The sequence below is a fragment of the Astyanax mexicanus genome, chromosome 17 (genome assembly GCF_023375975.1).
Source record: "Astyanax mexicanus isolate ESR-SI-001 chromosome 17, AstMex3_surface, whole genome shotgun sequence".
Taxonomy (NCBI): Eukaryota; Metazoa; Chordata; class Actinopteri; order Characiformes; family Acestrorhamphidae; genus Astyanax; species Astyanax mexicanus.
In genome coordinates, this window is record NC_064424.1 from 33,394,006 (window position 1) to 33,409,653 (window position 15,648).

Genomic DNA, 15,648 nt, shown 5'->3' on the forward strand with positions numbered 1-15,648 from the left:
ATAATTAGTGTTGCGCTATTTAAAGAGACACTATGTAGTTCACTAAATAGTGGTAAAACAGGAGTGAATTCGGACACTACCTCATCATTATTATGCGCCAGCACCGGTCGCATAAACACACAGGTGAGAGGGGGGTTGAGCCGTGTTTAAAACTCCGTAAACACACTGAACTGAGCTCTGAATTAAAGTTAGTGAAGCTCTGAACTGATCATGAAGACATTTATCTCCCTGTTATATTTACGCTCTTTAAAAGATAATCCTCACATTATTGAACCACATGATAAAAACCTGAAATTAATAGCCTACACAGGCTCGCAGTGTTGCCAGATTGGGTGGTTTCATGCCAAATATCGAGTTGTGTCAGAAATTGTCTGGAGGAAACGCTGTGATTTGACGGGTGAACAAAACTTACCAAGTGTTAGAAGTTTGGAAATTGAACTCCTCAGTGTTGAAGTTAGATATTTAACCTGGCAGAGACAGAGCTTTTAGTCCTGCTGATAGAAATTTGAAGCTGTGTTTATGTTCGTTATTATATGAGTATTTCTTTCTTTCATTTTTTCCACTTTTTTTGTGATATTTAGGATATTTAAGGTATTTTATTTGAGATCATAGTCTCAGCGCAAAACTGTGTAACTCAACACCTTGTTTTAGTATAATTTCTTACTTTTTCTTTTATTATGTACATTATTTTAGGTGTTCATAGGTTGCATTCGTTTTAAACTCTATATATTGTCAAACTTTTTCATAGTATTTCATTTAAAGACTCAAAACAAAATTTTAGTACGTTTTAGGGCGACTTTTAGTTTGACAGAAAATCGTTTGGACTCTCGCCAAAATGTTGCTAGAATTATAATGCTCCGTCCCAGCTCGGCCAGACGAATGACTGACACTCAGATCAAAGAGAGTTCCGGACTGAAGATGGTAAGCCTGTCCTATCTTTACTGGTGATGAGATTAAAGCTAGAACATGTAGTTAGGTCTGGCTTTAGAGCCAGTGCCCCAGACACAGTTTAGTAATATGTTGTTGCAGACTGGCTATCTGTAATCTTGGGGAAAAGGCTTGTGAATTCTGGGATCAGTTCTGCAATCAGTAAATTCCTCCCTGAAAGAGCTGGACCTCAGTTACAATGACTTGCAGGATTCAGGAGTGGAGAGGCTCTCTGCTGGGTTGAAGAGTCCACACTGTAAACTGGAGACACTCCGGTGAGATTTCTGTGAATTTAGTCTGTAAGCTGTGACAAACTGTAAACTGATAATCAATGAATTATTCATTGTAATCATTAATTTTATATTTTTTTATTAATATGTTTTATTTATGCTGCGGTCGTTAACTTTCTATGTTGCTAAAAAAGTAGAGGAAAAAAATCTATCACAGTCATCTGGCCTGCTCTTTTTTATATCAAATAAATGGTATGAAATTTCAGGCTTGGAACATTTAGTGTAGTGTTCACACTGCAAACTGGAGATACTCAGGTAGGTTTTTGCAAATTATTATTTTTAATTGATAAAATATTAAGTGCTGTCTTGTTGGCAAAAGGAGGTTGTACAAAGTACTAACACCAGGGGTGCCAATAATTTTTATTTCTTAGTGTGATTGTTTTTCTCCCATTTGAATTAAAGCTTCATTTTTTCTATTTTTTTGCACTATTGTCATATATTATATTATTTTTTAAAGGTTTTTATTAGAAGCCAAAGAACACTTCTTAACCAGGGTTGATAATAATTATGGAGGGCGCTATATGTATACACATACTAAACAAAAATATAAACACAACACTTTTTTGCTCCCGTTTTTCATGAGCTGAACTGAAAGATCCTAGACTTTTCTTATGTAGAAAAAAAGGCCTTTTTCTCTTAAATTTTGTTCACAATTGGGTCTGTTCACAATGCAGCTCTGTTCATTGTCTAGATAAATAGATAGACAGACAGACTATTTATCCCGAAGGAAATTTAGGTATCCAGCAGCAACAATACAATAAGAAACATATTTAAACATAAATTAAACACAGAAGAATGGAAAATACATAAGGCTTTAAAAAACGTACTAAACATTTTTTGTCTGGTGTTTAATTTGCATTATATGAGATTTGTCTAACTTGAGGCTCATCTTGTGACTTAATCAGGACTTGGCATTAGTCTTCCTTGAGTGTTTCCTGCTGTACACAGTGTATTCAAAGCTTTTAACTGTAATACCTTTGGCAGTTTTTTTTATTTGAGAATCAAAGAGATTATGTAAAAAAATACAATTCAGTCCCTGTGATTGGCCAGCAGAGAGTTTGGCTGTCAGTCGAGTGGATAAAAACATGATATATTTATATTTTTTTAACTTTATTTTTTTTTCACTAAACAGCATTAACATAAACAACAGGCAGATACGTGAATATGATGAAAAGACAAATGAAAGAAATAGAAAAATTATTACAAATTTGCTTAGAAAAATGTGAATGAGTTGCATCCTATACAAGGAACACTTTTGCGCTTGTTAATACTAAATTTAATCAATAAAACATTCAACATTTACAAATATTGCTGCATAATTTTTATATTTATGTGTATTTTTATTGTTAGTTTTAAACAGATATTTCATCACGTCAGTTAACTTTCCATTTTTCTTTTGTATCAAGGGAAAATTACAACATATAAAATAAGCCCCGTTCCTCTCTCCCACAGAATAGGTGTGTATCTGGACTTGGTTTTGGGTTCATTTCAATTCCTCTGTTTGTGAAACACAGAATAACTAATACCCAAGGTGTGGTTTCACGTCAGACTCGAGTCACAAGTTTAGACCTGACAAAATGGTTAAAAAGGTTACTTTTAAATAGGTATTTTAATGATTTTGGAATGAATTTAAATCTAATGAAAATGCAAATTAACCAGTGTTTAATCAACTCAAATTAGTAATGCTCAAATTATAGAAGAAGACACTTGCTACATATGCTGATACAAATTTGTCTCATAGTGCTTGGATTGAAGATCCATTGTCAACTCTTAACTTTTATTAGCTCTGGGTTGAGCAGTTTCATCAGCCCTATGTCAACGGTAAAAGGTTGCAGCTCAGAGCCAGTGGGTGTAGTGGATTATTTATTCAAGCCTTAAGACACTGACAATTCTTTTTTCCCTATGTCCCAGATTTGCATGACATTAGACATGCCTGAATGTTTCAGGGAAAAAATCAGCCTGCTGTACACAGTGCAAGAAGAGGATTTTAACTGTCAGAAGTTTGAGTGTTCAGACATTTTTTGGCTGTTTTTCATGCAATTTGACTTTTTAGATTGGGAGGAGAGAGTCTGGACTGTGTTCAATTTAATTGTATGTGTACGACCAGCAGTCTGCAAGCAACACTGATGCCAGTGGCTTCCAGCAGAGGGTACCAGACATTATTTTATCCAGAAATTCTTTTAAAGATTTTGGAGTGACGTCATTGCATGCACACCCAGAGAGTATGCAGAGGTTGTGCTAGGACAGGTCTCGATGTACCAGTTCATGCAGATTACTTACTTACTCATATAAATAAATAAACTGATGTATTTTAAACTAAAAGATAAAAACATATATCATATAACATCTTAAAATAAAAACAAATACAGTGTATGACAAACACAATAAAATGAAATAAGTATAATTAAGTACCATACACACATACTGTTTATAACGTTTCAGAAAGGTGTTGATCTTGGGTTGTTTTTGAGTTTAAGGGAATTTTATCACAATATGATAATTGGGAGCAGTTTTGTTAAAAGACTCGAGGACTCTTATTCTATAGGTCTGCGCGCCGGTGACGTCACCCAAGTGCGGACCCAGAGGAAGGGCTCGTGGCGCTGTTTGGGACAGAACCCGAGAGTAGAGCGACGGTAGGTGGAAGAAGCTGAGGAGAGACGGTGAGTTCAGTCTATCACTCCACGACAAGCGCAGATATTAAAACCAGAACCGCTCTGTGTTCAAAACAGTGATTAAAGAACACAGAGCGGAGATTTAGCCCAGAAACTAACCCTCATTTAACTTTCTTCTCCAGCAGAAACAACCCCGTATTTCACTCTCCTCTACCTCAGAACTGAGCGGAGAAAAAGCTTCATTTAACAGATTTATGGTTTGGTGTCAGTGATTTAACTCTTAAGCACAGCCGCTGTTTTCCCGCCGAAAAGGTTTTACCAGTTTCTGAGGTCAATTAATTAGCGAGCGTAGTAAATTAGTTAGTTTGCTAACAGTCGGTTAGTGCTGTTGTTTGTCTTAAATAAATACTCAACAGTTTCACACACAAAGAGCTTCTTTAAAAATATTACTTTTATTCACATTAATTTGTTAAGATGACAGGGGGGAGAATTGGGGGTCAAGTTTTTAATCAGGGTCTAGAGAAACCAGCGCAGTTCAGGCGTCCTTTCTAATAAATACGTTAAAAAAGTATTCACATTCATTACTCAGGTAGAAGTATAGATCCTAGGGTTTAAAAGAACTCATGTAGAAGTTAAAGTATCAACTCAAGGACTGGTTTTAAAACTACATAAAGTATAATCATAATAATTGTGTAATATGTAATTGTAATATATTATTGATATGTGTGAATTGTTGTTATATTAAAATGGTATTGTTGATAAATATGGAATGCAATAGGCTGCCTGTTTCAGTTGCAAATGTGCTCAAAGAAAATGAATGCATTTTAGTACAATGCAAATAAATTAAACAACCTTATTTAGAACATTTGGCTCAAGTCTGCTGTGTATTAACAGGAGTGTGGCGTGATGTGTGCAGGTGTGATGAAGCATGTATGAACCAACAGGGTGTTTACAGGAGACTGTAAACCAACGAACCAATGGACGTAATGCGAAACTAATAAAACGTTGTACCCGGAAAGTGTAGCTGTAGGACTGTTGTGATTAGCAACTTGCTACTGATTAAGCCCATAGCCTGCCCTGAGGAGTGTAGCTCTGACTAAACAAGAAACAGTGCGCCGGAGAGTGCACACAGGGTCATGCTCTCATACTGTCTGTCTCTCGCTCACTCATTCTCATTTGTGCTGTCTCTCGTTTCTCAAGCACTCGCCTTCTTTCGCCCCATCGCGATCTCTCTCTCTCTTTCTCTCTCTCTCTTTCTCTTTCTCTTATTACACAACTGATATGTAGTATGCTTAGGGACAAATATTTGTAGATTAAGCAGTTGAAGTAATGCTGTTGTTTTTGTTCTTAATTTTGTTCTTAATAAAGTGCCTCAGTGTTTGTTCTAACAAGATCCAAAAGCTGGAGTCTCTCATGAAGACGGTAGGAGAAAAACCTGGTTTCAAGCATTTAATAAGTGTTCGAGCCCCGTTACAACATCCCATCCCAAAAAATAAAACATGCTTAAAATGAAGTTTCATTGTTAATATGAAGTTAATAAAGGTGAGGCTGTACAGAATGCCCAGCCTTTTTAATGTTTCCACCAAGTGTCCTGAAAACGCACAGAACTGTGGGGTTTATAACGAGGTGTGAACCGAACTATGAATTTTCTGTAACATTACACCCCTATAGTTTATACTTCTTATCGAATTACAATTAAATTCCTTTTTATTTATCTGGATGTATTTTGTTTGAAGGACGAGAAGCCGTAAAGAAAACAGGCTTAAAATAAAATAGGAGTGAAAAGGAAACGCAACTATTTAAAATGTAAGGAGTAGAAAGTACAGATAATTGTGTAAAAATGAAGTGGAAGTAAAAAGTAATCTGAAAAATAATTACTCCAGTAAAGTATTGATAACTATTTTTTATTAAATAAGGTAACAACGTTTTTGTACTTCTTTTTTTTAACCTCTGTTTCTAACCCGCCTCCTCTCCTGACCTCTGTTTCCTTACTTCGTTTACACTTAAAACTCAGTTTCACCAAAGAAAATGGCGAAATCAACTGGTGTTATCAGCTGTCCTATTTCCATTATATTTTAACATACTCTTTTTACCAAAATATTACCTTATATACAGCTTTTGACCATGTTAAAATCTTAATAAGGGGTATCAGATCATCTATAACCCTCTATATTTTTGAATGCTGGTTGTAAGTCTGCTTTCAGGTCATCAATATAGGTGCACAGTTTTATTGCAATAGAAAAAGAAAGTGTAAAGTATACGTTACTACTTTATATTTTATGTTTAATTTGCACATAAAAAACAAAACAGAAAAATAAAAAACACAACATATTTCTTTTTTTTTTTACTTTTGATTATAATTTAGTGTAGATTTCATTGTTACATATATTTACTGAATTTATTAAAAATGCTCCTGAAATGCAGTATTGTAAAATACATTGTTGTTAGGATATGAAATGGGCCTATATTGGCATATGAATTTTAGGTCGTATAACACAGCCCTATAATGAGGTCTCTTTCAGTACTGTTTAGGCTGCTAAAATATTTCTGAAGTGTGGGACAGAGCTATTATGTCAAATGATAATATACTTTTCTTCAATTAATCTTACTCGACTCAAACTGAAAATCAGTCTGACTGAAAAATATATTTTCTGTTTTAGCTATGTACATGTTGAGTATTGTGCAGCTTAACATCTATGTACCAACTCAAACTCTTGTGCCTGGCAATTCCGTAGTCAAAGAGCATGTTTGCACTCTGTATTAATTTCTGTTGATCTGTGGAGCTTTACCAATTTGATCTCTGCTATCTGCTAGAAATACTAATGTCTGTGCTTTTATTTTTTTTTTATCTGTTTTACAGTTTTCTCATGCTCACTATTATTTTGTAGCTTAGATAGAAGAAAGACTGACCGACAGCTCAACTTGGTGCACCATCTTCTGACTGATTCAGCCTCTAATTCCTAATCTTCTGTTCACTCTGTAGGGAGTGCATTAGAAGATTCTGGGACCAGAGACATTCTGTGGTTGTCCATCCTTAAAAACAAACCATGGAACAGGGTCCTCAAAAATCATTAGATGATGTCCTGCACAGAGTCTTACAGAGACACAAAAATAACATGAAGGACAAGTATGAGAACTTGCTTAAAGGATTACATCATCCAGATAAAACTCTCTTGAACAAAATGTACCCAAATTTGTACATTTCTGAGGAGAAACAAAGTGAAGAGTTGAAGGAAGAACATGAGGTTTTACAGATGGAGAAAATGCCCAGAAAACACCTACAGAACACTTCAATCAACTGTGCAGATATCTTTAAATGTACACAAGGTCCTGTAGAAGAAACAGAAAGAAAAGATGATGAAGGAATAAAAGTGCAGAAACTCAGAAGTGTGTTGACCAAAGGGATTTCTGGTATTGGAAAAACTGTCTCTGTGCAGAAGTTTGCTCTGGACTGGGCTGAAGGAAAAGCTAATCAGGATGTAGATTTTATGCTTGTTCTTCCATTTCGGGAACTGAACTTGATAAAGGGTGATCCGTACAGTCTTCATGGACTACTGTGTGCCTTCCACCCTGAGCTCCAAGATCTGGATCCAAACATCTATGATGAGCACAAAGTTGTGTTTATTTTAGATGGTCTGGATGAAAGCAGAATTCAGCTGAACTTCTCAAACTGTGAGAAAATATCTGACATAAACACGACTTCATCATTAGATGTATTGATGTCAAACCTGATCAAAGGAGAATTGCTTCCCTCTGCTCTCATCTGGATAACATCCAGACCATCAGCAACCAAACAGATCCCTCCTCAGTTCATTGATCGTATGACAGAAATGGAGGGATTCAGTGACCCACAGAGGGACGAGTACTTTAGGAGGGAAAGCGGTGATGAAGACCAAGCTCAGAAAATCATCTCACACATCAACACAGTGAGGAGCCTTCAGATCATGTGCCAAATTCCTGACTTCTGCTGGATCTCAAACACTGTTCTTCAGCAAATAGTCAAGCAAAGTGATACAGAAATCCCTAAAACCCTGACTGAAATGTACTCCCACTTCCTGCTCTCTCAGATCAACATGAAGAATGAGAGAGACCCAAAGAAACTGCTAGAATCAAACAGAACTGGTCTTCTGAAACTGGCTGAACTGGCTTTCAAACAGCTGATGAAGGGAAATTTGGTGTTCTATGAAGAAGACCTGAGAGAGAGTGGCATTGATGCCACTGAGGCCTCAGTGTATTCCAGGATTTTTACTGAGATCTTTAGGGAGGAATGTGTTCTTTACCAGAGGAAGATTTACTGCTTTATTCATCTAAGCTTTCAGGAGTTCCTGGCTGCTGTTTACGTATTTTGCTGCTATGAGAACAAGAACACAGAGGTATTGGAGGATTTTAAACCACAGCCTAGTAAGAGGCCTGTGTATGGCTGTTTTAATCCGAAGTTTAGAGAGTGGTCGAAGAAGGTTTCACTGGATGAGCTGCTGATGGGAGCAGTGGATAAAGTCTTGAAGAATCAGAACGGACACCTGGATCTTTTCCTCCGATTCCTGCTGGGCATCTCTCTGGAGTCCAATCAGAGACTCCTGCAGGTTCTACTGACACTCGAACACAGCAGATCTGAGAAAACTGCAGAGTACATCAGGACAATAATTAAAGAACTTGATGATGATCAACAGTGCCCCTTTTCAACTGAACGATCCATCAATTTGTTTCTCTGTCTATCTGAAATGAATGATCAGTCTATCTCCAGAGAGCTTCTGGAGTATATAAAGTCAGAGAAACACTCAAACGAGAAGCTCTCTCCTGTACAGTGTTCAGCACTGGCCTATATGCTTCTGAGTTCAGAGGAGGTGCTGGATGAACTAGACCTGAAGAAATACAAAGCATCATCAGAGGATGGCTATTCGAGACTGCTTCTGGCTGTGGGTGTCTGCAGGAAAGCTTTGTAAGTTTAATATGACTTTTATTATCTGAATGTTAATGTTTGACATTGTCACAAAGATGGAGACCAACACAATCAGCATCAATGTTGGAATTTGGCATTCACCTTTACCAAATTTGTGCAGGAAACACGCATACATACATAGAGCTGTGCCTGGCAAGCAGATAGGTTTGGGTGTGAACATGGGTATCAAATCTACAGCTGTGTTGTAACCAGTGAACCACCATTTACTCTCAGTTGAATACTAGTATTCAGTACTTGTTGCCTATATTCAGTTTTCCAAAGTAGTTTTATGTTTTGTCAGGTAATTTACCACAGCATGAGTTAGATAAAACTCTGATGTGACAAATCCCAGAACATGAAAAGATGGCCAATGAGTCAGAGCTAAGAATTAAAATATATTAAAGTTTACTGGAAAACTAGTTGCAGCATTACAGATTACAGACACTTTTTTTATTTCCCTCCGTTTTAACTGTGCTTCAAATTTTTCTTTTGCAGAATACGTAGCTGTTTTAGCACACTGTATCCCACCACTTGTGAAATTCTAAGCTCAGCTCTACAATCATTAAACTGCCCCCTGAAAGAGCTGGACCTCAGTAACATTTGTATAGAGGATTCAGCAGTGGAGACACTCTTTTCGGGACTGAAAAGTTTGCATTGTAAACTGGAGACACTCAGGTAAACTTTATGTAAATTAAGTTCCAAACAGTTCATCGTTTCGGCTTCTTTTACCTTTTCTTTTAATCTTCTTTAGAAATAATTGAATATCTCGTTGCAGACTAGCTATCTGTAATCTTGGGGGAAAGGCTTGTGAAATTTTGGGATCAGCTCTACAGTCAGTCAATTCCTCCCTGAAAGAGCTGGACCTCAGTTACAATGACTTGCGGGATTCAGGAGTGGAGAGGCTCTCTGCTGGGTTGAACAGTCCACACTGTAAACTGGAGACACTCCGGTAAGATTTCTGTTGTTTCAGTCTGTAAGCCGTGATAAACTATAAACTACTAATCAAGGAATTAAATGTGATTATTTGTTTCACTTAATTTGTGTTTATGTATTTTAGTATATGCTGTCACTGTTCACTTTCTATATTGCTAAAAAAGTGGAGGAATAAAAATTTAAAAGGTACATCACAGTTGCCTAGTCTGCTGTTTTATATAAGATGATGGTAATGAAATGTCATGCTTGGAACATTGGGAACAATGTCACATAGAGAACATTGTCACAACCTCTCAGTTGGCCTTTTTAAGGTGACTTGTGTATCATATGTACTGTTTTCCAGACTTGCAGGCTGTTTTCTCACTGTGAACTCCTGTGAATGTCTGGGATCCGTGCTACAATCAGTGAAGTGTCCCCTGAAAGAGCTGGACCTCAGTAACAATAATCTGCAGGATTCAGGAGTGCAGCTGCTCTCTGCTGGACTGATGAGCTCACACTGTAAACTGGAGACACTTGGGCAAGTTTCTGTAAATTTCTCAGGTTTTTTATTGATGGAATTATCCCTTTTTTCCAACTGCATTAGTAATATAAATACACACAAACTGTGTATTATGCAGCTTTATTTGATTAATTTTAATATCCATATTTGGGTGCATTGCTGTTACCAGACTTTCTATCTGTCATCTTGGGGAAAAGGCCTGTGAACATTTAGGATCAGTTTTACAATCAACAAACTCTTCACTGAAGGACCTGAACCTAAGTAACAATGACCTGAGTGATTCTGGAGTGGAACTGCTCTCTGCTGGACTGAAGATTTCACATTGTAAACTGGAGACACTCAGGTAAACACTGTGGATTAAAACCTAATACTTACACTTTCTGTTGAAGTTGAAGTAGGCTAGATGTGCACAGTCCAGTTAGTGACTGTGCAGGGACAAAATAAATTAATAAATGTGAACCTGATTATTGGTTGTTTCTTAAGAGAATGATGTTTCTATCCAGTTTGATGTTTGATTTATGGTTGTGCATAGGTTGAAAAAAATAATATATATTCCGTAGAAATGTTAGAAAGTAACAATATCTGGGTAGAGGAATAATGAAACAAAAGGTCTAATTGTCGCAAAATCATGGTACATCTTTGAATGGAGGTCTGTAATTTAAATTTAATTGTAAGATGCAGAATCTAATACCAAAATCAAGAAAGTCACATTGTATGGATTTTTAATAATTAATTAGCATTTTATTGCATAAAATAAGTATTTAAAACAATTGAAAAGCAGAACTTAATTTTTAGTAATAAATCCTTTATCGGAATCTGTCTTCGTTTTCTGTAGGTTGTCTGGTTGTATGGTCACCGAGGAAGGCTGTTCTTCTCTGGCTTCAGCTCTAAAATCAAACCCCTCCCACCTGAAAGAACTGGATCTGACCTATAATCACCCAGCAGAATCTGGAGTGAAACTGCTCTCTGACATATTGGAGGATCCAAACTGTGCGCTGCAAAACCTACAGTGAGTTACTGTTAAGCTGTGCCCACATGCACACACAATACATGGTTAGAATCTGTCAGTCAGCTTTATTAGATCAAGACCCAATTGTGTAATCATAAATGCAACAGAAATACCACAGAATACCACAATAATAAGACACAGCTTCAGATCCATCATAAAATACAAATCACCATAGTTCTTTTATAACACTACTATTATATTAAGGCTACCAGTCTGTGCATGCTCGTGTAAAAAAGTGATGAAGTCCAGTTGCAGAGGGTTATACTGATAAAAAGTTTACCATACTCTGTGGAAAAATAAGTTAGTACTACCTTTTCAGATTATCAATGACATTATCATATTAAATGTTGGACTTGCTCAACAACATTGTCAACTAAAATTGTTGTGCAAAAACATTTTTAAACTGGATTTGTCAAGTTGTAAGTGCCACAAAAAAAAATTACATGAAGTCCAGAAATGGATTTGAGTTAACATACACAAGCTCTACACAGGAATGACAAGTTCAGCACTTCTCAAATTGCTGTTATTTTTAATAAGACACACCAGAATCAGAATTGTCTATGATAATAATAATAACCTTTTATTCAACAGGCATATTCAGTGATGCTACATAATTATTTTTGTGTATCCAGCACATTTTACTAATACCATGATAATACTGATTACTGTGGTAATTTTGGGTGCTATAATTCTTAAACCAAATTTTCAAATTTTATTGATGAGGTTAGTTGGGACACAAAGAATGCTGATATACAGTCTGCAAATAATGTCTTGCATGTTGTCAAGGTGTCCGAGAGTTATGAGCGCATGGGGTCTGGTAGTGCTGGGCAGTTAACCAAAAATGAATCAAAACCAACCTTTAGAACTTTTATTTTATAAATAATATTTATTCAATAATACACAAGAGGAAATGCTATAATGTGTATTATTGGCAGTGCTGTGCTGCAGTCTGAGGCACGAGGCCACAAGCCACAAAGCTGCGGATGCTATATAATTCTCCCTTCACGTTTCTGACCGATTCATAAACCGTTGTAGAAGCTGATTCATTTTATTTTTGTTTATAAAACTAAAATCGACTTCAGTGTCGGTGCTTTTTAACCAGGTTATAAATACATTAAGAGTCCAGAACATTTGTTTCACTGTATTAACTGCATTTTCAGCTCATCCAAATCATTGTATGTGTGACAAACCATGGCTCATTGGAGGTAAAAGCTGGTCATTTATAGCTTCATCCTCCAGTTTCAGATCAAAACAAATGCTTTTGAAGCAAATAGATTTAATGAACATGCTGTAATTAATTTTGACAATGTTGCTGCTTTGTTTGTAGCTGCACTGTTTGGCTTGTAAGCGCTGCATCGTTGCTAGGTTACGTGTATGGCACAGAGAGCTTTGGTTACAGTGCATCATTATTGAGACGAGATGCTGTTTTAGCAAATTACAGGCAAGCCAGCAACTGTGCACCTCACATCTTGATGTTAGGGTGTCTTTGCTATTGTGAGGACTCAAAAAGTACACATTGCACAGCAAAAAACAAGCAAAAGGCATGTACTAATTTTCGTAATTAATACTTTTAGGCGTAACATGAAATATACAAATCATTGTGTCTCTTGCCAGTTTTAACTTTTTTTTTAAAGGTTGTTTAATAGGTCATTTACAGGAACAGCAATATTATTATTTTATTTTGTATTCTGTTTAACAATATGTCAGAAATGTACCTGAACACACCTCACTTCCAGACCACCATGACTATTGGCATAGCTGTATTCGTAAACTTTGTTACAGTTTAATGGTGCAGAAGGAAGGTGTGAATATACTGTTCACAGGGTTTACGGTAGGAATGAGCATTGTGATTCGTGCCTTGCACAGGGTGTAAGATAGGACCCAAAGTGTGTGTGTGTGTTTTCTTTAGGGTTAAACCTGGAGGGAAGATGTGGATGAAACCAGGACTAAAGAAATGTAAGCCAAATAAAAACATGCTGCATGAAGTTTTTTTTGTTTGTTTGTTTGTTTTTTTTATTCTCTAATTTGTGTTCATTTGTGTTTACAGATGCGTGTGAGCTCACTCTCGATCCAAACACTGCATACGTAGATCTCTACCTTTCGGAGGAAAACAGAAAGGTGGAGCGTGATTATCAGAAATATCAGACACGTGCAGATCATCCAGACAGATTTGACGTTCAAAAGCAGGTCCTCTGTGTCGAGAGTCTGAGTGGACGCTGCTACTGGGAGGCTGAGTGGGATGGGAGGGGGGCAGCTATTGTTATGTCATACAAAGGTATAAAGAGAAAAGGATATGGTTTGGACTGTCTCTTTGGGGCCTGGAATCAGTCCTGGAGTATAGAGGGGAATATTAATAACAGTTACACCTTTTGGCACAACTGTCATCTGACTTCCATATCTGCCCCCGTCCCTCTCTCCCGCAGAGTAGCTGTGTATCTGGACTGGGTGGCCGGCACACTGTCTTTCTACAACATTTCACCCAACTCACCAACACCCATCCATGTATACACAGTCCACCACACATTCACTGAGCCGCTCTACGCTGGGTTTAGGCTTCGTTCCCGTTCCTCAGTTTGTCTGTGTAACACAGAATAGCTGCTGCCCGAGATGCAGATTTACATTAGACTTGAGTCACAAATATAACCACTTTAGACCTTTAGACAAAATACAAAAGATGTCTTAACCTTAAACTAAACCATTAGCTGGCTAATAATTTTGAAATGAATTTAAAAAAATGCATATTAATATTTTTTTTTTATAAATGTATGCACAAATACGGGAAACTTTTACTAGATCTGATTAAACTCAATCTTGTTTACAGTGCTTGGAGGTGAACTTTTATTATCTTTGGGTTGGGCAGTTTTGACAGCCATTTCTCAACTGTAAATAGTTGAAGCTTAGAGCCCATGGGTGGAGTGTACTATTTATTGAAGTCACTGACTTCAACTACACACACTACTCACTGTCAATGCAAATCCCTGGGACCACAGCCACAGCAAATAATAAAATATATGCCACATACATATCTGTTGTTCCCAATAAATCATCACTTTTTCCATAAATAGGTTTCTTTCATAATTTTTTTTGAATATTTAAAAAAAAAGTTTTTAATATTTTCTATTATAATTTCTGTTTTCTGGGTGACATTTAATAAAATATTTGGAAATCTCTCTTACAAGAAGCATTTCTCAGCCCTGGTCCTGAAAGCACCCTTCCCTGCAAACATACACATGATTCAACTAATCCGCTTGTTAAAAGCACTTTTAGCATTTTCAGGGTTTGTGATAGAGCACTAAATTGTGCAGGGTATTGTGCCTCCAGGGCCACGCTTGTGAAACACTGTTCATAAAATACATTTTCATATTAAAGGCTTAATTAACTTTTCCTTTCTAGTAATTAAACCAAAACTAAATCTGAGCTTACTCTAATTGAACAGTGATGACTTCTGGAATAAGTTAGGGGTGGTTGACTAGAGCTTAAACATGCCCCCAACAATAATTACACATCATTCACTGTGTTTACTTTCCTCCTTACTTTCCTGTGTTTTCTTTGCTGCTCATTGTTTCTTTTTTTCAGAAGTCATAATTAAGTCATTTTTGTAAAGAAATGTTTTTAAACATAACTTTACTGTTAGTTTATTAAACAATCATATTTATAGCATGTCATCATTAAAAGTGCAATATTTTTTATGTTGTGTCTGGTGTTTAATTTGCATTAAATGAGACTTGTCTGTAACTTCTACCCAAGGTGTGGATTCACCTCTAAACCTGTTTAGAAAATGGTTACAAAGGTTACTTTTAAATAGTTATTTTAATGATTTTGGAATTAATTTAAATGTAATGAAAATGCAAATTAATCAGTGTTTTCATCAACTCAAATGAGAGAAGACACTTACATATGCTGATACAATTTGACTCATAGTGCTTGGATTAAAGATCCATTATCAACTCCTAACTTTTATTAGCTCTGGGTTGGGCAGTTTCATCAGCCCTTTGTAACCGGTGAAAGGTTGCAGCTCAGAGCCAGTGGGTGTAGTGGATTATTTATTCAAGGCTTAAGGGACTGACAATTATTTTTTCCCTGTGTCCCAGGTTTACCTGACATTAGACATGCCTGAATGTTTCAGGGAGAAAATCAGCCTGCTGTACACCGTGCAACAAGAGATTTTTAAAGGTTTAAACAAGAGGTTATTCAGACTGATTTGCTGTTTTTCATGCAATTGGACTTTTAGGCCCTAAGATTGGGAGGAGAGAGTCTGGACTGTGCTCAATTTAATTGTATGTGTACAACCAGCAGTCTGCAAGCAACACTGATGCCAGTGACTTCCAGCAGAGGGTACAAGAGAGTATTTTATCCAGAAATTCTTTTAAAGATTTAGGAGTGACGTCATTGCGCGCACACCCCGAGAGTATGCAAAGGCTGTGTTAGGACAGGTCTCG

General features: G+C 36.7%; 1 protein-coding gene across 2 annotated transcripts; it reads left to right on the top strand.

Moving 5' to 3' along the window:
- Positions 1–105: 105 nt before the first annotated feature.
- On the top strand, positions 106–14,866 carry LOC103027167 (NACHT, LRR and PYD domains-containing protein 12). Of its 2 annotated transcripts, XM_022676333.2 has the most exons (10): positions 106–921; positions 3,763–3,877; positions 6,813–8,768; positions 9,264–9,443; positions 9,544–9,717; positions 10,045–10,218; positions 10,370–10,543; positions 11,036–11,209; positions 13,119–13,165; positions 13,257–14,866. In XM_022676333.2, the coding sequence occupies exons 3-10, from the start codon at positions 6,877–6,879 to the stop codon at positions 13,802–13,804; spliced, it is 3,363 nt and encodes a 1,120-aa protein (XP_022532054.2). In that variant the 5' UTR covers positions 106–921; positions 3,763–3,877; positions 6,813–6,876; the 3' UTR covers positions 13,805–14,866. The 2 variants fall into 2 exon arrangements, with proteins under 2 accessions (XP_022532054.2, XP_022532057.2); XM_022676336.2 differs by lacking the exons at positions 9,544–9,717; positions 10,045–10,218; positions 10,370–10,543 and having other exon boundaries at positions 107–921.
- The last annotated feature ends 782 nt before the right edge of the window (positions 14,867–15,648 follow it).